Below are 25,833 nucleotides of genomic sequence, written 5' to 3'. Positions count from 1 at the left end.
CCCCACACTCTCAGGCAGCACGTTCCACACCCTAACCCCTCGAATGACCCTGTCTCCCCCACACTCTCAGGCAGCACGTCCCACACCCTAACCCCTCGAATGACCCTCCCTCCCCCACACTCTCAGGCAGCACGTCCCACACCCTAACCCCTCGAATGACCCTCCCTCCCCCACACTCTCAGGCAGCACGTCCCACACCCTAACCCCTCGAATGACCCTGTCTCCCCCACACTCTCAGGCAGCACGTCCCACACCCTAACCCCTCGAATGACCCTCCCTCCCCCACACTCTCAGGCAGCACGTCCCACACCCTAACCCCTCGAATGACCCTGTCTCCCCCACACTCTCAGGCAGCACGTCCCACATCCTAACCCCTCGAATGACCCTCCCTCCCCCACACTCTCAGGCAGCACGTCCCACACCCTAACCCCTCGAATGACCCTCCCTCCCCCACACTCTCAGGCAGCACGTCCCACATCCTAACCCCTCGAATGACCCTCCCTCCCCCACACTCTCAGGCAGCACGTCCCACACCCTAACCCCTCGAATGACCCTCCCTCCCCCACACTCTCAGGCAGCACGTCCCACATCCTAACCCTTCGAATGACCCTCCCTCCCCCACAGTCTCAGGCAGCACGTCCCACACCCTAACGTTCGAATGACCCTGTCTCCCCCACACTCTCAGGCAGCACGTCCCACACCCTAACCCCTCGAATGACCCTGTCTCCCCCACACTCTCGGGCAGCACGTTCCACACCCTAACCCCTCCAATGACCCTGTCTCCCCCACACTCTCAGGCAGCACGTTCCACACCCTAACCCCTCGAATGACCCTGTCTCCCCCACACTCTCAGGCAGCACGTCCCACACCCTAACCCCTCGAATAACCCTGTCTCCCCCACACTCTCAGGCAGCACGTCCCACACCCTAACCCCTCGAATGACCCTCCCTCACACTCTCAGGCTGCACGTTCCACACCCTAACCCCTCGAATGACCCTGTCTCCCCCCACACTCTCAGGCAGCACGTCCCACACCCTAACCCCTCGAATGACCCTCCCTCCCCCACACTCTCAGGCAGCACGTCCCACACCCTAACCCCTCGAATGACCCTGTCTCCCCCACACTCTCAGGCAGCACGTCCCACACCCTAACCCCTCGAATGACCCTCCCTCCCCCACACCCCCAGGCAGCACGTCCCACACCCTAACCCCTCTAATGACCCTCCCTCCCCCACACTCTCAGGCAGCACGTCCCACACCCTAACCCCTCGAATGACCCTGTCTCCCCCACACTCTCAGGCAGCACGTCCCACACCCTAACCCCTCGAATGACCCTCCCTCCCCCACACCCCCAGGCAGCACGTCCCACACCCTAACCCCTCGAATGACCCTCCCTCCCCCACACTCTCAGGCAGCACGTCCCACACCCTAACCCCTCGAATGACCTCCCTCCCCCACACTCTCAGGCAGCACGTCCCACACCCTAACCCCTCGAATGACCCTCCCTCCCCCACACTCTCAGGCAGCACGTCCCACACCCTAACCCCTCGAATGACCCTCCCTCCCTCACACTCTCAGGCAGCACGTCCCACACCCTAAACCCTCGAATGACCCTCCCTCCCCCACACTCTCAGGCAGCACGTCCCTCACCCTAACCCCTCGAATGACCCTCCCTCCCCCACACTCTCAGGCAGCACGTCCCACACCCTTACCCCTCGAATGACCCTCCCTCCCCCACACTCTCAGGCAGCACGTCCCACACCCTAACCCCTCGAATAACCCTCCCTCCCCCACACTCTCAGGCAGCACGTTCCACACCCTAACCCCTCGTATGACCCTGTCTCCCCCACACTCTCAGGCAGCACGTCCCACACCCTAACCCCTCGAATGACCCTGTCTCCCCCACACTCTCAGGCAGCACGTTCCACACCCTAACCCCTCGAATGACCCTCCCTCCCCCACACTCTCAGGCAACACGTCCCACTCCCTAACCCCTCGAATGACCCTCCCTCCCCCACACTCTCAGGCAGCACGTCCCACTCCCTAACCCCTCGAATGACCCTCCCTCCCCCACACTCTCAGGCAGCACGTCCCACTCCCTAACCCCTCGAATGACCCTGTCTCCCCCACACTCTCAGGCAGCACGTTCCACACCCTAACCCCTCGAATGACCCTGTCTCCCCCACACTCTCAGGCAGCACGTCCCACACCCTAACCCCTCGAATGACCCTCCCTCCCCCACACTCTCAGGCAGCACGTCCCACACCCTAACCCCTCGAATGACCCTCCCTCCCCCACACTCTCAGGCAGCACGTCCCACACCCTAACTCCTCGAATGACTCTGTCTCCCCCACACTCTCAGGCAGCACGTCCCACACCCTAACCCCTCGAATGACCCTCCCTCCCTCACACTCTCAGGCAGCACGTTCCACACCCTAACCCCTCAAATGACCCTGTCTCCCCCACACTCTCAGGCAGCACGTCCCACACCCTAACCCCTCGAATGACCCTCCCTCCCCCACACTCTCAGGCAGCACGTCCCACACCCTAACCCCTCGAATGACCCTGTCTCCCCCACACTCTCAGGCAGCACGTCCCACACCCTAACCCCTCGAATGACCCTCCCTCCCCCACACTCTCAGGCAGCACGTCCCACACCCTAACCCCTCGAATGACCCTGTCTCCCCCACACTCTCAGGCAGCACGTCCCACACCCTAACCCCTCGAATGACCCTGTCTCCCCCACACTCTCAGGCAGCACGTCCCACACCCTACCCCCTCGAATGACCCTCCCTCCCCCACACTCTCAGGCAGCACGTCCCACACCCTAACCCCTCGATTGACCCTGTCTCCCCCACACTCTCAGGCAGCACGTCCCACACCGTAACCCCTCGAATGACCCTCCCTCCCCCACACTCTCAGGCAGCACGTCCCACACTCTAACCCCTCGAATGACCCTGTCTCCCCCACACTCTCAGGCAGCACGTCCCACACCCTAACCCCTCGAATGACCCTCCCTCCCCCACACTCTCAGGCAGCACGTCCCACACCCTAACCCCTCGAATGACCCTCCCTCCCCCACACTCTCAGGCATCACGTCCCACACCCTAACCCCTCGAATGACCCTGTCTCCCCCACACACTCAGGCAGCACGCCCCACACCCTAACCCCTCGAATGACCCTCCCTCCCCCACACTCTCAGGGAGCACGTCCCACACCCTAACCCCTCGAATGACCCTCCATCCCCCACACTCTCGAGCAGCACGTCCCACACCCTAACCCCTCGAATGACCCTGTCTCCCCCACACTCTCAGGCAGCACGTCCCACACTCTAACCCCTGGAATGACCCTCCCTCCCCCACACTCTCAGGCAGCACGTCCCACATCCTAACCCCTCGAATGACCCTCCCTCCCCCACACTCTCAGGCAGCACGTCCCACACCCTAACCCCTCGAATGACCCTGTCTCTACATTTGTTTCACTTGCTCCTCCCTGGTAGAGATTTTTGTGTATTTCTTGTAGCCCATTTGTTCACCACCTATCATTGTGGTGCTGTTTAAAAGCAGACAGGAAGGTGGCCCTATTGACCCGTGAATCTCTCAGGGATGGTGACCTTGGACCGAGGGGTTTTTAATTTCTTGTTCAGCAAGTGGAAAATCACAAGGAGAGCATCTTGCTGCAGTAACCGACCACGTCAGTCAGTCCACACCGGCAGCTTCTGTTCTTGGGCGATCCGGGAAGGAGTCACGTGCACGATGATCGCGAGTGTGTCTGCACTGCGTCTGATCCCCCGTGCCAGTCTTCTGCCCCTCTGCCTGCGCCCAAACTGCCGCCCAAATCCCATCCGGAGTGCCTTCCCCCGCGTTTCCAGGCCCTAATCCCTTACTGGGTGTTTTCCTGTGTTTTCCTCCCATCCCCTTTGCTTCATTAGCGCGTCCCTTTAAATTGGAGAACCTTTCCTCCTTGTTCCTTTCACCATTGGGAACAGATTCTCTCGGTCTACTCTGTCTAGTTCCCCCCCCCCCGCAAATGATTTTGAAAGCCTCTTGTCAGATCTCCGTCTCAATCTCCTCCTCTCCCGAGGGGAACAGTCCCCCAGCGTCTTCGATCCCTCTACGTCGCTGAGGCTTCGCGGAGGAGCAGGCCACTCGGCCCGTCGAGTTTGCTCTCCCGTTCAGTCAGACCGCGGCTGACCTTGGTGTGCCCTCAGCTGCACTGACCCGCCAGCCCACCGCGACCCTTCGTTCCCCTGCTGTTCAACAACCCAGCGATCTTGGCCTTAAAACGCGGTCGCCTCAGCTGGCCGGGGTATTCCCCCACAGATTCCCAACCCTCTGGGTGAAGCAGTTCCCCTCAGCCCCACCCGAAATCTGCCTCCCTCTTATTTTGAGGCTGTGCACCACCTCATTCTAGTTTCATCCACTCATAGGAACAACCTCCCTGCCTCGATCTTATTTATTTCCTTCGTCATTTTATGTTTCTATAAAATCCCCCCTCCCCTTATTCTTTTGAATTCCATTCAGTGTAGTCCCATTCTACTCAATCTCTCCTCCTAAGAGCCGCGAGGTTTTGGTGCAGCTCTGCAAGTCCCTGGTGAGACCACACTCAGAATATTGTGTCCAGTTCTGGTCGCCCTACTACAGGAAAGATACAGAGGCTTTGGAGAGGGTACAAAGAAGGTTTACCAGGATGCTGCCTGGACTGGAGGGATCGCCTTATGAAGAGAGGTTGAACAGGCTTGGACTTTTCTCTCTGGAGAGAAGGAGGAAGAGAGGTAGCGTGATTGAGGTGTACAAGGTAATAGCCAGAGACTTTTCCCCAGGGCAGGATTGACTGGGACAAGGGGTCATAGTTTGAAGATTAGATTTATATTACTTAATGTGGAAACAGGCCCTTCGGCCCAACAAATCCACACCGACCCGCCGAAGCGCAACCCACCCAGACCCCTACATTTACCCCTGCCCCTAACACTACGGGCAATTTAGCATGGCCAATTCACCTGACCTGCACATCTTTGGACTGTGGGAGGAAACCGGAGCACCCGGAGGAAACCTACGCAGACACTGGGAGAATGTGCAAACTCCACACACAGTCGCCTGAGTCGGGAATTGAACCCGGGTCCCTGGCGCTGTGAGGCAGCAGTGTTAACCACTGTGCCACCGTGCCGCCCACGAAGATATTAGGAGGAAGGTATAAAAGAGACGTCAGAGGTAGGTTCTTTCGGCAGAGAGTTGTGAGAGCATGGAATGTGTTCCCAGCGGTGGTGGTGGGAGCAGAGTCATTGGGGACATTTAAGCGACTGCTGGGCATACCCACGGAGAGCAGTGAGTTGAGGGCTGCGCAGGTTAAGTTACTATGTTTTACATTAGGATTAAACCTTGGCACAGCATCGTGGGCCGAAGGGCGTGTTCTGTGCTGTACGTTTCTATGTTCTATAAGCCAACCCTGTCCGGAATTAACCCAGTGAACCTCCTGTGCAGCCCCTCCAGTGCCAGTACATCCTTTCCCAAGGAAGGAGACCAAAACTGCACGCAGTCCTCCAGGTGTAGCCTCACAGGCTCCCTACCCAGCTGCAGCATCGCCTCCCTGTTTTCATCCCTGGGACCGTTGTTGTGAATCGTTCCTGCACGTGCTCTCCAGTGTGTTGAGGCCTTTGCTGTAATCTGGGGCCCAGAACTGCCCAGCAGACTGCAGCGGAGGGATAGGGGAAGGAGCTGCTCAGGTACCTGTCCTCAGTTGCAGGCAGGGTTTCTGATAGTGCAGTCCTGTGAAATTGGAGCTCTGTTTGAATTCAATGTTCTCTCTGTTTGTGTTTCCCGATGCACCCCCTGCCACCCTACAGTAACTCCGGGGCCCACTGCATCACGTGTTCTTACAAAGCCAGTTCGGGTCTCCTGTATCCCCTCGAACGGGGGTTCATCTACGTCCACAAACCCCCGGTTCACATCCGCTTTGACGAGATCTCCCACGTCAACTTCGCCAGAGGCACCACGACCACCCGCTCCTTTGACTTTGAGATCGAGACCAAGCAAGGCAGCCTGTACACCTTCAGCAGCATCGAGAGGTGAGTGAGAGAGGACTGGTCGACTGGGGAAGGCGGCCTGTACACCTTCAGCAGCATCGAGAGGTGAGTGAGAGAGGGCTGGTCGACTGGGGAAGGCGGCCTGTACACCTTCAGCAGCATCGAGAGGTGAGTGAGAGAGGGCTGGTCGACTGGGGAAGGCGGCCTGTACACCTTCAGCAGCATCGAGAGGTGAGTGAGAGAGGACTGGTCGACTGGGGAAGGCAGTCTGTACACCTTCAGCAGCATCGAGAGGTGAGTGAGAGAGAGCTGGTCGACTGGGGAAGGCAGTCCGTACACCTTCAGCAACATCGTGAGGGTGAGAGAGGGCTGATCGACTGGGGAAGGCGGCCTGTACACCTTCAGCAGCATCAAGAGGTGAGTGAGAGAGGGCTGGTCGACTGGGGAAGGCAGTCTGTACATCTTCAGCAGCATCGAGAGGTGAGTGAGAGAGGGCTGATCGACTGGGGAAGGTGGCCTATACACCTTCAGCAGCATCGAGAGGTGAGTGAGAGAGGGCTGATCGACTGGGGAAGGCAGCCTGTACACCTTCAGCAGCATCGAGAGGTGAGTGAGAGAGGGCTGATCGACTGGGGAAGGCCTCAGGAAGTGGAGTGCATCTTGTGGAAAGGATGCTGCGACCCTGAGTGGGGCTGGGGAGAGGGGGGGGGGTAAGGGCTGCAGGTTTAAACGGAGGGTTCTCCCTGGGCGGTTTCCAGGGAATGGTCTGGGAATTGGGAGGGAATGGCAGGTTTGTGTCAGTGGTCCCAGGGATTGATACAGCTTGATCTCTCGCTCTTCCCAGGGAGGAATATGGGAAACTCTTTGACTTTGTCAACGCCAAAAAACTCAACATCAAGAATCGCGGGATGAAGGAGGTAAGCTGACCCAGCCCGCGATCGGATCCTTGTGTCCCTCTGCTCCTCCGACTCTCAGCTCGGACTCTGGTGTGACCCTGAGAGCAACGCTAGCTGTGTCTGTGTGTGTGCACGCCCCCATCATTTCTGTTCACATTCTAAATCTCCTCACCCTGTCTCTCTCATTTTCCCCCAACCCCACCCTTCCCTTTTAGAGAGATGAGGTTTGTACACCAGGGGTGGTGTGTGGACATTTGAGTCTGGAAGCTGGCATGTGAGGCTGCACTTGACGTGGCCTGCGTGTGTGTGGGTGTGTATCTCTGCATGTGACTTGGCATGTAAGTGTGCCTATCTGTTCCGAACCTGGTATGCACGTGTCTTTTAGTGCGTGATCTGGCCTGCACGTGAGAGAGAGATCTGGCCTGCGCCCATGTGCGCGTGTGTGTGCACATGATCTAGCCTATAAGCGTATATGTGCACGTGATCTGTGCCTGCACACGTATGCGTGTATATGTGCACGTGATCTGGCCTACATGCGTACCCGTGTATATGTGAGCGGGATCTGTGCCTGCACACACACACGTGTACATGTGCACGTGATCTGTGCCTGCACGCGTATGCGTGTATATGTGCCTGTGATCTGGCCTGCACACGTATGCGTGTATATGTGCACATGATCTGGCCTGCACGCGTATGCATGTATATGTGCGTGTGATCTGTGCCTGCACGCATATGCCTGTATATGTGCACGTGATCTGGCCTGCACGCGTATGCGTGTATATGTGCATGTGATCTGGCCTGCACACGTGTGTGTGTGTATACGTGCACGTGATCTGGCCTGCTTGCGTATGCGTGTGTATGTGCACGTGATCTGGCCTGCTTGCGTATGCGTGTGTATGTGCACGTGATCTGGCCTGCACGCGTATGCGTGTATATGTGCACATGATCTGGCGTGCACGTGATGTGGCCTACACGCGTATGCGTGTATATGTGCGTGTGACCTGTGCCTGCACGCGTCTGTGTGTATATGTGTGCGTGATCTGTGCCTGCATTCGTATGTGTGTATATGTGCATGTGATCTAGCCTGCACACGTATGCGTGTATATGTGCACGTGATCTGGCCTACACGTGTATATGTGCACGTGATCTGGCCTGTACACTTATGTGTGTATATGTGCACGTGATCTGTGCTTGCACGCGTATGCGTTTACATGTGCACTTGCTCTGGCCTGCACACTTGTGTGTATATGTGCACGTGATGTGGCCTACACGCGTATGCGTGTATATGTGCATGTGATCTGGCCTGCATGTGTATGTGTGTATATTTGCACGTGATCTGTTCCTGAACACGTATGTGTGTATACGTGCACGTGATGTGGCCTACACGCATATGTGTGTATATGTGCGCGTGATCTGTCCTACACGCATGATCTGTGCCTGAACACGCTCAGGGCCGAGTTTCTGAAAGCCAATTTCCGCGTTCCCTTTTGCCCTGAAAACCTTTCATCTCCCCCGTCTGATCAAATCTGTCCACCTCTACCTTCACAACATTCAGTGACTCACCTCCACCCCTTTTCTGAGGCTGAATCCCAAAGTCTTTCAGCCCTCTTTAAGAGGAATAACATTCACCCGGTCTCTGTGCTCTGCACTGCCGCACATCCATGTTTTGTCCACTCTGTCAGGACCATTCAGCAGCTTACCTACCACAACCAAATCAGCCCTGCCGCCGCTGCTGCCTTAACCCTCCTGGGAACCAGCCCACTCTGTCAGGCCGCCTGCTTCATCCAGGTATCAGTCTGGTGATTCCCATCTCTCCATCATTACCCAGGCCGGAACTGCACGCAGTATACATGACGTGGCCCTGTGTAACAGAAGGGGAATGTCATTATTGTTGTGGTCGGTTTTTCTGCTAATGAAAGGATAGTACTCCACCAGCATTCCTGATTATCTGCTGTGCTTACCTCCGAACTCTGTGTGACCAGCAAGCTCGAATCCCTGTGGATTTGGAATTTTGGAGTCATTCTTACTTTAACAAAAACCCTGCTTTTTTTTTGTTCCTCCTGCCAAAGTGCATAACTTCGCGGGTTTCTGACATTACACAACAGATTGTTGCCCGCTCGCTCAGTAAGGATCCAAACCTGGTGTTAGCTCTGTCATGTCCTCCTTCGCAACTTGCCTGTTCTCGTAACATCTGCAAATATAGCCTCCACCACATCTTCAGTCACTGTCCTCAAAGTTGTTAGATCACAGCCCAGATCCCCACCAGGACTCCAGTATGACATGCTGCCAGTCTGTGTGTGTGTGTGTGTGTGGAGCAGCAGTGTATACCATCCAAAAAAATACCAGGGAGGATGTGAGCACAAGACGGGGCCTTCCTCAAACTGCTCCCTCCCTGTCTCACTGACCCTCTGCCCACTCATGCTCTCTCTCCCCTGTCCCACTGGGTCACTGTCTTTCTCTCTGTCCCCTCGTTCTCTCTCTCTCTCTCTCTCTCTCTCTCTCTCTCCCCTGTCCTACTGGGCCACTGTCTCTCTCTCTGTCCCCTCGTTCTCTCTCTCTCTCTCTCTCTCTCTCTCTCCCCTGTCCTACTGGGCCACTGTCTCTCTCTCTGTCCCCTCGTTCTCTCTCTCTCCCCTGTCCCACTGGGTCACTGTCTCTCCCTCGGTCCCCGCTGTCCCCTCGGTCCCCGCTGTCCCCTCGGTCCCCCCGCTGTCCCCCCGCTGTCCCCTCGGTCCCCCCGCTGTCCCCTCGGTCCCCTCGGTCCCCCCGCTGTCCCCTCGGTCCCCTCAGTCCCCCCGCTGTCCCCTCGGTCCCCCCTGTCCCCCCGCTGGCCCTCTGTCCCCCCGCTGTCCCCTTGGTCCCCCCTGTCCCCCCTCGGTCCCCCCTGTCCCCCTGCTGTCCCCTCGGTCCCCCCTGTCCCCCCGCTGTCCCCCCGCTGTCCCCTCGGTCCCCGCTGGCCCTCGGTGTCCCCTCGGTCCCCCCGCTGTCCCCCCTCGGTCCCCCCGCTGTCCCCTCGGTCCCCCCTGTCCCCCCGCTGTCCCCTCGGTCCCCCCTGTCCCCCCGCTGTCCCCTCGGTCCCCCTGCTGGCTCCTGCTTGCCGTTGGGTTAACCATCCCCCTCTTCCGTGCAGAGTATCAAACAGAACTATGATGATTACGCTGATTCGGATGAGGACCAACATGATGCTTACCTGGAGCAGGTGAAAGCCGAGGGCCGAATCCGTGAGGAGGCAGCCAATGACAGCGACTCTGGCGAGGAGACGGGTAACTGACCGAGGGCAGTGTGGGGGTGGGTGTCGTGGCTGAGTGGAGGGACAGTATCGCAGCCACCGATAGGGGCCGGGAGAGGGTTCACTGCTCCTGCTCCATGGCGGACTGGAGAGGTCCGTGGTGTGGCGGGACGTTGCTTCCTGCTTCTGCACACTGCGTTGGCTCTCCGTCTCTGACTCAGGGATGACCCAACTCTCCCGAAAAACCCCACAAGCGTTCCCATCACTGAATCCCCCCCGGCTGACTCACCACTGCAACCCAGCGGTTACAAGGGCAGGGTCAGAGGCTGGGAACCCTGCAGCGAGTAACTCCCCTCCTGTCCCCCCCTCCAAAGTCTGTCCCACCATCGACAAGGCACAGGAGGGAGGGTGAGGGAACACTCCCACTTCCCCTGGATGGGGGCAGCTCCAACAACACTCGAGAAGCTCAACGCCCACAAACATCCCCTCACTCCCTCCCCCCCCCCCCCCACCGACACTCAGTAACAGCAGTGTGTACCATCCCGGGATAAAACAGCCCCCCCCGGATTGAGACCACACCCACAAACACCCCCTCACTCTCCCCCCCCCCCACCGACACTCAGTAACAGCAGTGTGTACCATCCCGGGATAAAACAGCCCCCCCCGGATTGGGACCACACCCACAAACACCCCCTCACTCCCCCCCCCCCCCCCACACACCGACACTCAGTAACAGCAGTGTGTACCATCCCGGGATAAAACAGCCCCCCCCCCCCCCCGGATTGGGACCACACCCACAAACATCCCCCCCCACCGACACTCAGTAGCAGCAGTGTTGTACCTGCTACAAGATGCCCTGCAGGATCACCGAAGACCCTCAGGCAGCACCTTCCAAACCCACGGCCCCTTCCACCCAGAAGGACAAGGGGCAGCAGATACATGGGAACACCACCCCCAGCCCCCTACCCCACCCCCACCCCACCTGCAAGTTCCCCTCCGAGCCCCTCACTCGGAAATCTCTCTCCGTTCCCTCCTGGGTCAGAATCCTGGGATTCCCTCCCTCAGGGACACTGTGGGTCTACCCTACAGCACATGGTTCAGGGAGGCAGCTCAGCCCCACCCTCTCAAGGGGTAGGGGGGTGTGGGGGGCAACTGGGGACGGGGAGGAATCACACGCTGGGCCTGCTCAGCGAGAGAATTTCCAGCCGCCGTTGCGCAGATGTTCAGGGCTGACCCGGTGAGAGGCTGCCGTATGATTGGACGGGAATCGGTCAGGGAGCAGCGTCCTGATAGGCTGTGTTTGTTTTGTAGATGAATCCTTTAATCCTGGCGAGGAGGAGGATGAAGTGGACGAGGAGTGAGTATTGGTTTGGGGCTGGGTTGGTAATGTGGGGCTGGGGGAACACCCTGTCGTGCAGTGGCCCCTGTCTCAGAGGGCCCTGGGTAGTGCTGCACAGCAGAGAGATCAGGGGTGCAGGGAGTTTGTAACGCGTGGACAGGGGAGGTGGGCACACTTGCTGTCGTCGCTCAGACCTTCGAGTGTCGGTGTTGGGGCATCTTTACTGTGCACAATTCTGGGCACCACACTTCCAACAGGATGTGGACGCTTTGGAGAGGGTGCAGACAAGGTTTACGGAGATGTTGCCTGGTATGGAAGGTGCTGGCTATGAAGAGAGGTTGAGCAGGTTAGGTTTATTTTCATTAGAAAAAAGGAGATTGAGGGGGGACCTGATTGAGGTTTACAAAATCATGAAGGGTATAGACAGGGTGGATAGAGACGAGCTTTTCCCCAGGGTGAGGGATTCATTAATGAGAGGACACGCTCTCAAGGTGAGAGGTGGAAAGTTTAAGGGGGATACACACGGCAAGTGCCTCACACACAGAGGATGGTGGGTGTCTGGAACGCGTTGCCAGCAGAGGTAGTAGAGATAGGTACGGGAGATTCATTTAAGATGGATCTGGACAGATGCAGGAGTAGGTGGGGAGCAGAGGGATACAGATGCTCTGGAATTGGGCGACAGGTTTAGACAGTGGGTTTGGATGGGTTCAGGCTTGGAGGGGCCGAAGGGCCTGTTCCTGGGCTGTACATTCTCGTTGTTCTTTGTCATGCTGAGCTTGTACAGGACATTGGTGAGGCCACCTTCTGGACTGCAGTGTCCAGTTCGGACCTCGCTGTTACCGGAAGGATATTTTGAAACAGGAGAGGATTCAGAAGCGATCTACCAGGATGTTGCTGATGGGGTTGAGTTAGAATTGATAGGCTGGCATTGTTTCACTGCAGCGTTGGGAGGCTGACAGCTGACTCCATAGAGGTTTATGAAACAATGAGAGACAGAGATATATTGAGTAGCAGGTGTCTTTGCCCCAGGGTGGAGCGTTTCCAGACGAAGGTGGGCTTGTTTTGAAGGTGAGAGGATTAAGATTTTAAGGTTTCAAGGCCAATTGTTTTACACAGAGAGTGATTCGTGTGGGGAATGAGATGCCAGAGGGTGTGGTGGATGTGGGTGCAGTTCCAACGTTTCACAAGTATGTGGATAAGTACACAGAGAGGAAGGTCTGGAGGGAGATGGGTCTGGAGCAGGCTTGATCAAGGTCTGCACTGTTAGAGAAACAGCGCATTTGGAAATAAACGTGGGTTTCCTCCGGGTGCTCCGGTTTCCTCCCACAGTCCAAAGATCTGCAGGTTCAGGTGGATTGGCCATGGGAAATTGTCCCATCGTGCCCATGGATGTGCAGTTAGGGTGGGATTGGCCATGGGAAATTGTCCCATCGTGCCCATGGATGTGCAGGTTAGGGTGGGATTGGCCATGGGAAATTGTCCCATCGTGCCCATGGATGTGCAGTTAGGGTGGGATTGGCCATGGGAAATTGTCCCATAGCGCCCAGGGATGTGCAGGTTAGGGTGGATTCGCCATGGGAAATTGTCCCATAGCGCCCAGGGATGTGCAGGTTAGGGTGGATTCGCCATGGGAAATTGTCCCATAGTGCCCAGGGATGTGCAGTTAGGGTGGGATTGGCCGTGGGAAATTGTCCCATAGCGCCCAGGGATGTGCAGGTTAGGGTGGGTTCGCCATGGGAAATTGTCCCATAGTGCCCAGGGATGTGCAGGTTAGGGTGGATTGGCCATGGGAAATTGTCCCATAGTGCCCAGGGATGTGCAGGTTAGGGTGGGATTGGCCATGGGAAATTGTCCCATAGCGCCCAGGGATGTGCAGGTTAGGGTGGGTTGGCCGTGGGAAATTGTCCCATAGTGCCCAGGGATGTGCAGGTTAGGGTGGGATTGGCCATGGGAAATTGTCCCATAGTGCCCAGGGATGTGCAGGTTAGGGTGGGATTGCCCGTGGGAAATTGTCCCATAGTGCCCAGGGATGTGCAGGTTAGGGTGGGTTGGCCGTGGGAAATTGTCCCATAGTGCCCAGGGATGTACAGGTTAGTGTGGGATTGGCCATGGGAAATTGTCCCATAGTGCCCAGGGATGTGCAGGTTAGTGTGGGATTGGCCACGGGAAATTGTCCCATAGTGCCCAGGGATGTGCAGGTCAGGGTGGGATTGGCCATGGGAAATTGTGCCATAGTGCCCAGGGATGTGCAGGTTAGGGTGGATTGGCCATGGGAAATTGTCCCATAGTGCCCAGGGATGTGCAGGTTAGGGTGGGATTGGCCGTGGGAAATTGTCTCATAGTGCCCAGGGATGTGCAGGTTAGGGTGGATTGGCCGTGGGAAATTGTCTCATAGTGCCCAGGGATGTGCAGGTTAGGGTGGATTGGCCGTGGGAAATTGTCCCATAGTGTCTAGGGATGTGCAGGTTAGGGTGGGATTGGCCATGGGAAATTGTCCCATAGTGCCCAGGGATGTGCAGGTCAGGGTGGGATTGGCCATGGGAAATTGTGCCATAGTGCCCAGGGATGTGCAGGTTAGGGTGGATTGGCCATGGGAAATTGTCCCATAGTGCCCAGGGATGTGCAGGTTAGGGTGGGATTGGCCGTGGGAAATTGTCTCATAGTGCCCAGGGATGTGCAGGTTAGGGTGGATTGGCCGTGGGAAATTGTTCCATAGTGCCCAGGGATGTGCAGGTTAGAGTGGATTGGCCATGGGAAATTGTCCCATAGTGCCCAGGGATGTGCAGGTTAGGGTGGATTGGCCATGGGAAATTGTCCCATAGTGCCCAGGGATGTGCAGGTTAGGGTGGATTGGCCATGGGAAATTGTCCCATAGTGCCCAGGGATGTGCAGGTTAGTGTGGATTGGCCGTGGGAAATTGTCCCATAGTGCCCAGGGATGTGCAGGTTAATGTGGATTGGCCGTGGGAAATTGTCCCATAGTGCCCAGGGATGTGCAGGTTAGGGTGGATTGGCCATGGGAAATTGTCCCATAGTGCCCAGGGATGTGCAGGTTAGGGGGGATTGGCCGTGGGAAATTGTCCCATAGTGTCCAGGGATGTGCAGGTTAGGGTGGATTGGCCATGGGAAATTGTCCCATAGAGCCCAGGGATGTGCAGGTTAGGGTGGGATTGGCCATGGGAAATTGTCCCATAGAGCCCAGGGATGTGCAGGTTAGGGTGGGATTGGCCATGGGAAATTGTCCCATAGTGCCCAGGGATGTGCAGGTTAGGGTGGGATTGGCCGTGGGAAATTGTCCCATAGAGCCCAGGGATGTGCAGGTTAGGGTGGGATTGGCCATGGGAAATTGTCCCATAGTGCCCAGGGATGTGCAGGTTAGGGTGGGATTGGCCGTGGGAAATTGTCCCATAGAGCCCAGGGATGTGCAGGTTAGGGTGGGATTGGCCGTGGGAAATTGTCCCATAGAGCCCAGGGATGTGCAGGTCAGGGTGGGATTGGCTGTGGGAATTGCAGGGTTCCAGGGATTGGGGAGGAGGGATGGGTCTGGATGTGATGCTCTTCAGGCGGTCAGTGTGGACTGAGTGGGTTCAGCTGTGATTGTGCCCAATTGACGATGATACTCTCCCCCTCCCCCCCCCCAGGTACGACAGTAACGCTGGGGGCAGCTCCTCCAGCAGCAATGAAGACGAGAGCGGCAACGAGAAATCCCGGAACGTTCCGGCAAAGAAAGCCAAGGTCGTCAAGGAGAAACCCACCAAGAGAAAGGCTGAGGTATTCCCCCCCACATCCCCGCTGTGGTCAGTTACAGCGTTAGATGCACCGCCACTCTATCTCTGTCCTGGGAGGGTTCCATGGGGGGCAGTGTAGAGGGAGCTTTACTCTGTATCTAACCCTGTGCTGTCCCTGTCCCTGGGAGTGTTTGATGGGGGACAGTGTAGTGGGAGCTTTACTCTGTATCTAACACTGTGCTGTCCCTGTCCCTGGGAGTGTGTGATGGGGGGACAGTGTAGAGGGAGCTTTACTCTGTATCTAACCCCATGCTGTCCCTGTCCCTGGGAATGTGAGATGGGACAGTGTAGAGGGAGCTTTACTCTATCTAACCCCATGCTGTCCCTGTCCTGGGATGGTTTGATGGGGACAGTGTAGAGGGAGCTTTACTCTTAATATCATGCTGGCCCTGTCTTGGGAGTGTGTGATGGGGGGTGGTGTAGAGGAAACATTACTCTGTATCTAACCCCATTCTGTCCCTGCCCTGGGAGTGTGTGTTGGGGGCAGTGTAGAGCGAGCTTTCCCCTGTATCTAACCCTGTACTGTCCCTGCCCTGGAAGTGTTTGATGGGGGGACAGTGTAGAGGAAGCTTTACTCTGTATCTAACCCGTCCTGTCCCTGTCCTGGGAGTGTTTGATGGAGGGACAGTGTAGAGGGAGCTTTCCCTTGTATCTAACCCCGTGTTGTCCCTGCTCTGGGAGTGTGTAATGGGGACAGTGTAGAGGGAGCTTTCCCTTGTGTCTGACCCTGTGCTGTCCCTGTCCTGGGAGTGTGTGATGGGGGGACATGTAGAGGGCGCTTTCCCTTGTGTCTGACCCTGTGCTGTCCCTGTCCTGGGAGTGTGTGTTGGGGACAGTGTAGAGGGAGCTTTCCCTGGTGTCTGACCCTGTGCTGTCCCTGCTCTGGGAGTGTGTGTTGGGGACAGTGTAGAGGGAGCTTTCCCTTGTGTCTGACCCTGTGCTGTCCCTGCTCTGGGAGTGTGTGTTGGGGACAGTGTAGAGTGAGCTTTCCCTTGTGTCTGACCCTGTGCTGTCCCTGCTCTGGGAGTGTGTGTTGGGGACAGTGTAGAGTGAGCTTTCCCTTGTGTCTGACCCTGTGCTGTCCCTGCTCTGGGAGTGTGTGTTGGGGACAGTGTAGAGTGAGCTTTCCCTTGTGTCTGACCCTGTGCTGTCCCTGCTCTGGGAGTGTGTGTTGGGGACAGTGTAGAGTGAGCTTTCCCTTGTGTCTGACCCTGTGCTGTCCCTGCTCTGGGAGTGAGTGATGGGGACAGTGTAGAGGGAGCTTTCCCTTGTGTCTGACCCTGTGCTGTCCCTGATTGAACAGGGGAAGAAGTCGAAGGATAAGGACCCTTTAGCCCCGAAGCGTCCCATGTCGACCTACATGCTGTGGCTGAACGCCAACCGCGAGAAGATCAAAGCTGACAATCCCGGGATTAGCGTGACGGAGCTGTCGAAGAAAGCTGGTGAACTCTGGAAATCCATGACCAAGGATAAGAAGGAGGTGGGGGAATTTTCTTCCGGCTCGGTGTCTGGGCCCTCATCCTGACTGCACTGCGTCTGCAGGATCTACCAGCTCGGCCACCCTCCTTCCCTCAACACTTCACCGCTCCTCGATCCTCACCACCCACCAACATCCCACACAGCCCCACACGACTCCTCACCGCGCTGTGTTCCCTGGCTCCGACTGCCAACAGGAGAAACTCAGGGCTGCAGATTAGAGCTTAAAAATGTGTTGCTGGAGAAGCGCAGCAGGTCAGGCAGCATCCAAGGAGAAGGAGAATCGACGTTTCGGGCACAAGCCGATTTCCTGAAGAAGGGCCCATGCCCGAAACGTCGATTCTCCTGCTCCTTTGAAGCTGCCTGACCTGCTGCTCTTTTCCAGCAACATATTTTTAAGCTCATACTGCTAACACCCAGCCCGTCCAAACATCCCCCACGTTGTCTACAACTCTGCTTCTCCAGCCCCCCTACACCCCCCTCCCTATCTCTGTAAGCCCCTCCAGCCCCTCCCTATCTCTGTAACCCCCTCCAGCCCGTACACCCCCTCCCTATCTCTGTAACCCTCTACACACCCTCCCTATCTCTGTAACCCCCTACACCCCCTCCCTATCTCAGTAACCCCCTACACCCCCTCCCTATCTCTGTAACCCCCCTACACCCCCTCCCTATCTCTGTAACCCCTCCAGCCCCGCCCTATCTCTGTAACCCCCTCCAGCCCGTACACCCCCTCCCTATCTCAGTAACCCCCTACACCCCCTCCCTATCTCTGTAACCCCCTACACCCCCTCCCTATCTCTGTAACCCCCTACACCCCCTCCCTATCTCAGTAACCCCCTACACCCCCTCCCTATCTCTGTAACCCCCCTACACCCCCTCCCTATCTCTGTAACCCCTCCAGCCCCGCCCTATCTCTGTAACCCCCTCCAGCCCGTACACCCCCTCCCTATCTCAGTAACCCCCTACACCCCCTCCCTATCTCTGTAACCCCCTCCAGCCCGTACACCCCCTCCCTATCTCAGTAACCCCCTACACCCCCTCCCTATCTCTGTAACCCCTCCAGCCCCGCCCTATCTCTGTAACCCCCTCCAGCCCGTACACCCCCTCCCTATCTCTGTAACCCCCCTACACCTCCTCACTATCTCTGTAACCCCCTACACCCCCTCCCTATCTCAGTAACCCCCTACACCCCCTCCCTATTTCAGTAACCCCCTACACCCCCTCCCTATCTCTGTAACCCCCTACACCCCCTCCCTATTTCAATAACCCCCTACGCCCCCTCCCTGTCTCTAACCCCCACACCCCCTCCCTGTCTCTGTAACCCCCTACGCCCCCTCCCTATCTCAGTAACCCCCTATGCCCCCTCCCTATCTCAGTAACCCTCTACACCCCCTCCCTATCTCAGTAAACCCCTATGCCCCCTCCCTATCTCAGTAACCCTCTACACCCCCTCCCTATCTCAGTAACCCACTACACACCCCATCCCTATCTCCGTAACCCTCTACACCCCCTCCCTATCTCAGTAACCCACTACACACCCCATCCCTATCTCCGTAACCCCCTACACTCCCTCCCTATCTCAGTAACCCCCTCCAGCCCTTTCCTATCTCAGTAACCCCCTCGAGCCCCTCCCTATCTCAGTAACCCCCATGCCCCCTCCGTATCTCAGTAACCCCCTATGCCCACTCCCTATCTCAGTAACCCCCTATGCCCCCTCCCTATCTCAGTAACCCTCTACATCCCCTCCCTATCTCAGTAACCCTCTATACCCCTCCCTATCTCAGTAGCCCCCTACGCCCCTCCCTATCTCTGTAACACCCACCAGCCCCTACACCCCCTCCCTATCTCTGTAACCCCCTCCAGCTCCCACACGCCCTCCCTATCTCTGTAACCCCTTCCAGCCCCTACACTCCCTCCCTATCTCTGTAACCTCCTCCAGCCCCTACACCCCTTCCCTATCTCTGTAACCTCCCTCACTCCCCTACACCCCCTCCCTATCTCTGTAATCCTCTCCAGCCCCGACACCCCCTCCCTATCTCTGTTAGCCCCTACACCCCTCCCTATCTCTGTAACCTCCCTCCCTCCCCTACACCCCCTCCCTATCTCTAACCCCCTCCAGCCCCTATACCCCCTCCCTATCTCTGTGACCCCCTACGCCCCCTCCCTATCTCTGTAACCCCCTACACCCCCTTCCTATCTCTGTAACCCCTACCCCCCCTCCCTATCTCTGTAACCCCCTACACCCCCTCCCTATCTCTGTAACCCCATACGCCCCCTCACTATCTCTGTAACCCCTTACACCTCCTCCCTATCTCTGTAAACCCCTACGCCCCCTCCCTATCACTGTAACCCCCTCCCTATCACTGTAACCCCCGCCCTATCTCTGTAATCCCCTCTGGCCCCTACACCCACTCCCTATCTCTGTAATCCCCTCCAGCCCCCTACACCCCCTCCCTATCTCTGTAACCCCCTACGCCGCCTCCCTATCACTGTAACCGCCTCCCTATCACTGTAACCGCCTCCCTATCACTGTAACCGCCTCCCTATCACTGTAACCGCCTCCCTATCACTGTAACCGCCTCCCTATCACTGTAACCGCCTCCCTATCACTGTAACCGCCTCCCTATCACTGTAACCGCCTCCCTATCACTGTAACCGCCTCCCTATCACTGTAACCGCCTCCCTATCACTGTAACCGCCTCCCTGTCACTGTAACCGCCTCCCCATCACTGTAACCGCCTCCCCATCACTGTAACCGCCTCCCCATCACTGTAACCGCCTCCCCATCACTGTAACCGCCTCCCCATCACTGTAACCCCCTCCCCATCACTGTAACCGCCTCCCCATCACTGTAACCGCCTCCCCATCACTGTAACCGCCTCCCCATCACTGTAACCGCCTCCCCATCACTGTAACCGCCTCCCCATCACTGTAACCCCCTCCCCATCTCTGTAACCCCCTCCCCATCTCTGTAACCCCCTCCCCATCTCTGTAACCCCCTCCAGCCCCGACACCCCCTCCCTATCACTGTAACCCCCTCCCTATCACTGTAACCCCCTCCCTATCACTGTAACCCCCTCCCTATCACTGTAACCCCCTCCCTATCACTGTAACCCCCTCCCTATCTCTGTAACCCCCTCCAGCCCCGACACCCCCTCCCTATCTCTGTAACCCCCTCCCTATCTCTGTAACCCCCTCCCTATCTCTGTAACCCCCTCCAGCCCCGACACCCCCTCCCTATCTCTGTAACCCCCTCCCTATCTCTGTAACCCCCTCCCTATCTCTGTAACCCCCTCCCTATCACTGTAACCCCCTCCAGCCCCGACACCCCCTCCCTATCTCTGTAACCCCCTCCAGCCCCTACACCCCCCTCCCTATCTCTCTAACCCCCTCCCTATCTCTGTAACCCCCTCCAGCCCCGACACCCCCTCCCTATCTCTGTAACCCCCTCCAGCCCCTACACCCCCTCCCTATCTCTGTAACCCCGTCCAGCCCCTACACCCCCTCCATATCTCTGTAATGCCCTCCATCCCCTACACCCCCTCCCTATCTCTGTAACCCCCTCCAGCCCCGACACCCCCTCCCTATCTCTGTAACCCCCTCCAGCCCCTACACCCCCCTCCCTATCTCTGTAACCCCCTCCCTATCTCTGTAACCCCCTCTATCACCTACACCCCCTCCCGATCTCTGTAACCCCTTCCAGCCCCGACACCCCCTCCCTATCTCTGTAACCCCCTCCAGCCTGTTGAACATGCCCGGGTTCCCGTTGCTCCATCAGTGGCTGTGCTGTCCCGTCAGGTGCCTAAATTTAAGCTGTCGGGCCACCCCTCCCCCTTTCAGGACCCCCCCCCCCTCCCCTCCCCCTACGGTTTAATGGTGGGGATATGGGTGATAAAGGAAGATGGTTGGTGTGGGAGGTTAAAAACTGGGTCCATGGACGATGTGAAAGAAGGTTTTGTGTCTGATCTCTCTCCCCTGTCTGACCCCTCTCTCGCTCTTGTGCTGCCTCTCTCTCACACTCTCTCTCTCTCTCTCTCTCTCTCTCTCTCTCTCTCTCTCTCTCTCTCTCTCTCTCTCTCTCTCTCTATCTACCCCCCTCTCTCTCTCTACTCCCCTCTCTCTCTCTACCCCCCTCTCTCTCTCTACCCCCCCCTCTCTCTACCCCCCCCACCCCCCCGTCCCTGTAGGAGTGGGATGCCCGGGCAGCCGCAGCCAAGAAGGAGTATGAGAAGAAGATGGAGGAATACAAGAGGAGCGGGAAGGCCGAGTCCTTCCAGAAGAAGAAGTGAGTGATGGGGGGAGTGCTCCCCCTGTGTGTGTGTGTTTGTCTGTGTGTGTGTGTGTGTGTGTGTGTCTGTGCCTGCCTGTCTGTGTGCGCCTGCCTGCCTGTCTCTGTCTGTCTGTGCGTGCGTCTGTCTGCGTGTGTGTGTCTGTCTGTGCCTGCGCCTGCCTGTTTGTCTCTGTCTGTCTGTGCGCCTGTCTGTCTGTGCGCGCCTGTCTGTCTGTGCGCGCCTGTCTGTCTGTGCGCGCCTGTCTGTCTGTGCGCGTCTGTCTGTCTGTGTGTGTCTGTCTCTGTGTGTGTCTCTGTCTGTGTGTCTCTGTCTGTGTGTCTCTGTCTGTGTGTGTGTCTGTGTGTGTGTCTGTGTGTGTGTCTGTGTGTGTGTCTGTGTGTGTGTCTGTGTGTGTGTCTGTGTGTGTGTCTGTGTGTGTGTCTGTGTGTGTGTCTGCCTGTGTGTGTCTGCCTGTGTGTGTCTGCCTGTGTGTGTCTGCCTGTGTGTGTCTGCCTGTGTGTGTGTGTCTATGTGTGTGTGTGTGTCTGTGTGCGTGTGTGTCTGTGTGCGTGTGCGCGTCTGTGTGTGTGTCTCTTTCGCTCTGTGTCTCCTTCACTGACCCCCCCTCCCCTGTGACCCTGAGCGACTGACCTGCTGCCTGTCTCTCTCTCTCTCTCTGCGTCCCTCTGTAGGGACGCCCAGAAGACCAAGCCGAAGGGGAAAGGTGGGAAGCAGGCCGCTCCCAGGAACGCCGTCTCAAAAAGCCCCGTCAAGGGGAACGGGGACAGCTTCAAGAGCAAGGAGTTTGTGTCGAGTGATGAGAGTTCGTCCGAGAGTGAGGTGAGTGTGAGGGAGAGCGGGAAAGCAGGGGTGTGACCAGGACTGCACCTCAGTCAGCAGCAGGAGGGGGAGGCCATTCAACCCCTTGCTGGCTGCACCCTCGTTCAGTAACATCCAGCTACTCCCGCCACCCACCCGCAACTCCCCTGGGAATTCCTTTCTTCTTCAGGGTGAGCTGTGGTCCTGGATTCTCCCATAAGGGGGGAAGCATTGTCCCAGTATTGAACCTGTGGGGTTCCGTACCGTGTCTATTCCGACTGGGAGACACTGGGATGGACAAAGTTCAAAGTCACACAACACCAGGTTACAGTCCCAACAGGTTTATTTGGAAGCGCTAGCTTTCGGAGCGCTGCTCCTTCATCAGGTGGTTGTGGAACAGCGCTCCGAAAGCTTCCAATTAAACCTGTTGGACTCTAACCTGGTGTTGTGTGAGTTTGAACTCTGTCTGCTCTGGTAACCTGTTGTTCTCCTGAACAGCAGTGGGTTTGGGTACAGACCTCCTCAACGATGAGACTCATGCACCTCCCCTGAGCTATTCCATCCACCTTCACATGCATCCTGAAACAGGGTGCCTGGTCCCATACGCAGTGCTCTATAGAGACTGTGTAGCTACTACCCAACCTCCCTACTCTTGTACTCAACTCTTCCCCCCCCACCCCGCTCCACAAACACACCGCATTTTACTAGCTTCCCTGATTGCTTGAAGTCCTTGTGGCAATAACCCCCTGTGATTCGTGCACTCGCGCACCCAGATCTTTCTGCGTAGGAAGGGTGTTGTGAAACCTGAAAGAGTTCAGAAAAGATTTACAAGGATGTTGCCAGGGTTGGAGGGTTTTAGCTATAGAAAGAGGCTGAACAGGCTGGGGCTGTTTTCCCTGGAGCGTCGGAGGCTGAGGGGTGACCTTATAGAGGTTTATAAAATCATGAGGGGCATGGATAGGATAAATAGGCAAAGTCTTTTCCCTGGGGTGGGGGAGTCCAGAACTAGAGGGGCATAGGTTTAGGGTGAGAGGGGAAAGATATAAAAGAGACCTAAGGGGCAACTTTTTCACCCAGAGGGTGGTACGTGTATGGAATGAGCTGCCAGAGGATGTGGTGGAGGCTGGTAGAATTACAACATTTAAGAGGCATTTGGATGGGTATATGAATAGGAAGGGTTTGGAGGGATATGGGCCGGGTGCTGGCAGGTGGGACTAGATTGGGTTGGGATATCTGGGTCAGCATGGACGGGTTGGACCGAAGGGTCCATTTCCCTGCTGTCCAGCTCTTTGACCCAGTTTCGATAAAAGGCTGCTTATTTATTCTTCCTGCCAAACTAGGCACTTTCTGATTGAGTCCGACAGCACGGAGACAGACCCTTCAGCCCAGATGGATTCATGCTGACCAAAATGTCCATCCACGCCAACCCCGTTTCCCTGCACTTTCTAATCCAAGTGCGGGTTAGCATGGACCCATCTGGGCTGAAGGGCCTGTCTGTGTGCTGTCGGACTCCATGACTGAGGTGAAGCTTTGCCCATCTGAGTTTCCCGTCTCTTTAGAATAAAATCTCCCGTGATTGTGAATGTAAATTTCCTGACGAGCTCTAACATAAGAACTAGGTGCAGGAATTGGCCATTCGGTCCTTCCAGCCATTTAGCTATCCTCTTTCTGGCCTCATCCCCACATCCCCGCCCTCTCACCATAACCCTTCATTACTTTCCTGTTCAAAAGTCTGTCATCGCCGTAAAAACATTCAACAGGACAGCCTCAACTGGGCTGAGTTGGAAATCCCACAACACCAGCAGGTCCCCCCCCAGACTGTGTTCCCCCCCCCCAGACTGTGTTCCCCCCCCCCCAGACTGTGTTCCCCCCCCCCAGACTGTGTTCCCCCCCCCCAGACTGTGTTCCCCCCCCAGACTGTGTTCCCCCCCCAGACTGTGTTTCCCCCCCCCAGACTGTGTTTCCCCCCCCCAGACTGTGTTTCCCCCCCCCCAGACTGTGTTTCCCCCCCCCAGACTGTGTTTCCCCCCCCCAGACTGTGTTTCCCCCCCCCCAGACTGTGTCCCCCCCTCCCAGACTGTGTCCCCCCCTCCCAGACTGTGTCCCCCCCTCCCAGACTGTGTCCCCCCCTCCCAGACTGTGTCCCCCCCCCCCAGACTGTGTCCCCCCCCCCCAGACTGTGTTCCCCCCCCCCCAGACTGTGTTCCCCCCCCCCCAGACTGTGTTCCCCCCCCCCAGACTGTGTCCCCCCCCCCCAGACTGTGTCCCCACCCCCCAGACTGTGTTCCCCCCCCCAGACTGTGTTCCCCCCCCCCCAGACTGTGTCCCCCCCCCCCAGACTGTGTCCCCCCCCCCAGACTGTGTCCCCCCCCCCCAGACTGTGTCCCCCCCCCCCAGACTGTGTCCCCCCCCCCAGACTGTGTTCCCCCCCGCCCCCAGACTGTGTTTTACCCCCCCCCCCCCCCCCCCCCCAGTGTGTTTTCCTGTTGATACTAAGACCGCACTGCCTTTCTCACAAACCTCAATAAATTCTGGTTGTGCCATTTCTGCAGGATAATGTTCTCATTTACTTGTCTCTCCCCCCCTCTCTCTGTTCCCCCCCCCCCGCGCTCCCTTCTCCCCCCCCCCCCGCGCTCTCTTTCCCCCCTCTCTCCCCCCCCTCTCTCTCTCCCTCTCCTCCCTCCCCCCCTCTCTCCCCACAGGGCTCTGGGAAGGCAGCCAGCACACCAGCCAGCTCTGAGGAATCTGGCTCTGACTAGCCGGGTGGGTGAAGCCTTCGTGGTCGATTTGCCGACGGTCCTTCGCTTCTTTTTATTTGCTTCCTCTGGACCCACCCCGCCCCGCGCGATACGTGTTAGTCTGACGGGAGAGTTTCAATAAAGTGGCTTTTTTCAACAATTTCTCGCTTTCTGTTTAAACACCCTCCCTCTCCCACCCCCCACCCCCCTCCACCGACACTCAGTAACAGCAGTGTGTACCATCCCGGGATAAAACAGCCCCCCCCAGATTGGGACCACACCCACAAACATCCCCTCACTCCCCCCCCCCACCCCCCCCACCGACACTCAGTAACAGCAGTGTGTACCATCCCGGGATAAAACAGCCCCCCCCAGATTGGGACCACACCCACAAACATCCCCTCACTCCCCCCCCCACCGACACTCAGTAACAGCAGTGTGTACCATCCCGGGATAAAACAGCCCCCCCCGGATTGGGACCACACCCACAAACATCCCCTCACTCCCCCCCACCCCCCTCCACCGACACTCAGTAACAGCAGTGTGTACCATCCCGGGATAAAACAGCCCCCTCCCCCCGGATTGGGACCACACCCACAAACATCCCCTCCCCCCCCCCCCCCACCGACACTCAGTAGCAGCAGTGTGTACCATCCCGGGATAAAACAGCCCCCTCCCCCCGGATTGGGACCACACCCACAAACATCCCCTCACTCCCTCCCCCCCCCCCACCGACACTCAGTAACAGCAGTGTGTACCATCCCGGGATAAAACAGCCCCCCCCGGATTGGGACCACACCCACAAACATCCCCTCACCCCCCCAACCCCCCCACCGACACTCAGTAACAGCAGTGTGTACCATCCCGGGATAAAACAGCCCCCCCCGGATTGGGACCACACCCACAAATATCCCCTCACTCCCTCCCCCCCCCCCACCGACACTCAGTAACAGCAGTGTGTACCATCCCGGGATAAAACAGCTCCCCCCGGATTGACCCCACACCCACAAACATCCCCTCACTCCCCCCCCCCCCTCCCCCCCACCGACACTCAGTAACAGCAGTGTGTACCATCCCGGGATAAAACAGCTCCCCCCGGATTGGGACCACACCCACAAACATCCCCTCACCCCCCCCCCCCACCCCCCCCACCGACACTCAGTAACAGCAGTGTGTACCATCCCGGGATAAAACAGCTCCCCCCGGATTGGGACCACACCCACAAACATCCCCTCACTCCCCCCCCCCACCCCCACC

General features: G+C 57.5%; 1 protein-coding gene across 2 annotated transcripts; it reads left to right on the top strand.

Annotated features, from left to right (window-relative positions):
* The first annotated feature begins 6,002 nt into the window (after positions 1-6,002).
* On the top strand, positions 6,003-24,736 carry LOC122546382 (FACT complex subunit SSRP1-like). Of its 2 annotated transcripts, none has more exons than XM_087981759.1 (9): positions 6,003-6,063; positions 6,866-6,938; positions 10,048-10,180; positions 11,458-11,503; positions 15,126-15,255; positions 16,576-16,752; positions 20,936-21,033; positions 21,712-21,859; positions 24,541-24,736. In XM_087981759.1, the coding sequence occupies exons 2-9, from the start codon at positions 6,930-6,932 to the stop codon at positions 24,595-24,597; spliced, it is 798 nt and encodes a 265-aa protein (XP_087837885.1). In that variant the 5' UTR covers positions 6,003-6,063; positions 6,866-6,929; the 3' UTR covers positions 24,598-24,736. The 2 variants fall into 2 exon arrangements, with proteins under 2 accessions (XP_087837885.1, XP_087837886.1); XM_087981760.1 differs by lacking the exon at positions 6,003-6,063 and adding an exon at positions 6,580-6,627.
* The last annotated feature ends 1,097 nt before the right edge of the window (positions 24,737-25,833 follow it).

Source organism: Chiloscyllium plagiosum, unplaced genomic scaffold (assembly GCF_037043375.1).
Source record: "Chiloscyllium plagiosum isolate Xiang-an unplaced genomic scaffold, Cpla_swu_hap1 HiC_scaffold_40, whole genome shotgun sequence".
NCBI classification, from domain to species: Eukaryota; Metazoa; Chordata; class Chondrichthyes; order Orectolobiformes; family Hemiscylliidae; genus Chiloscyllium; species Chiloscyllium plagiosum.
The sequence above is the reverse complement of the archived record's forward strand: the minus strand, read 5'-3'. Positions and strand labels throughout refer to the sequence as shown.

Excerpts from the sequence above, each read along its gene's own strand:
- LOC122546382 (XM_087981759.1), top strand. Across the intron at positions 11,504-15,125 it reads GAGGATGAAGTGGACGAGGA|GTACGACAGTAACGCTGGGG; the intron begins GTGAGTATTGGT and ends CCCCCCCCCCAG. Across the intron at positions 16,753-20,935 it reads TGACCAAGGATAAGAAGGAG|GAGTGGGATGCCCGGGCAGC; the intron begins GTGGGGGAATTT and ends CCGTCCCTGTAG.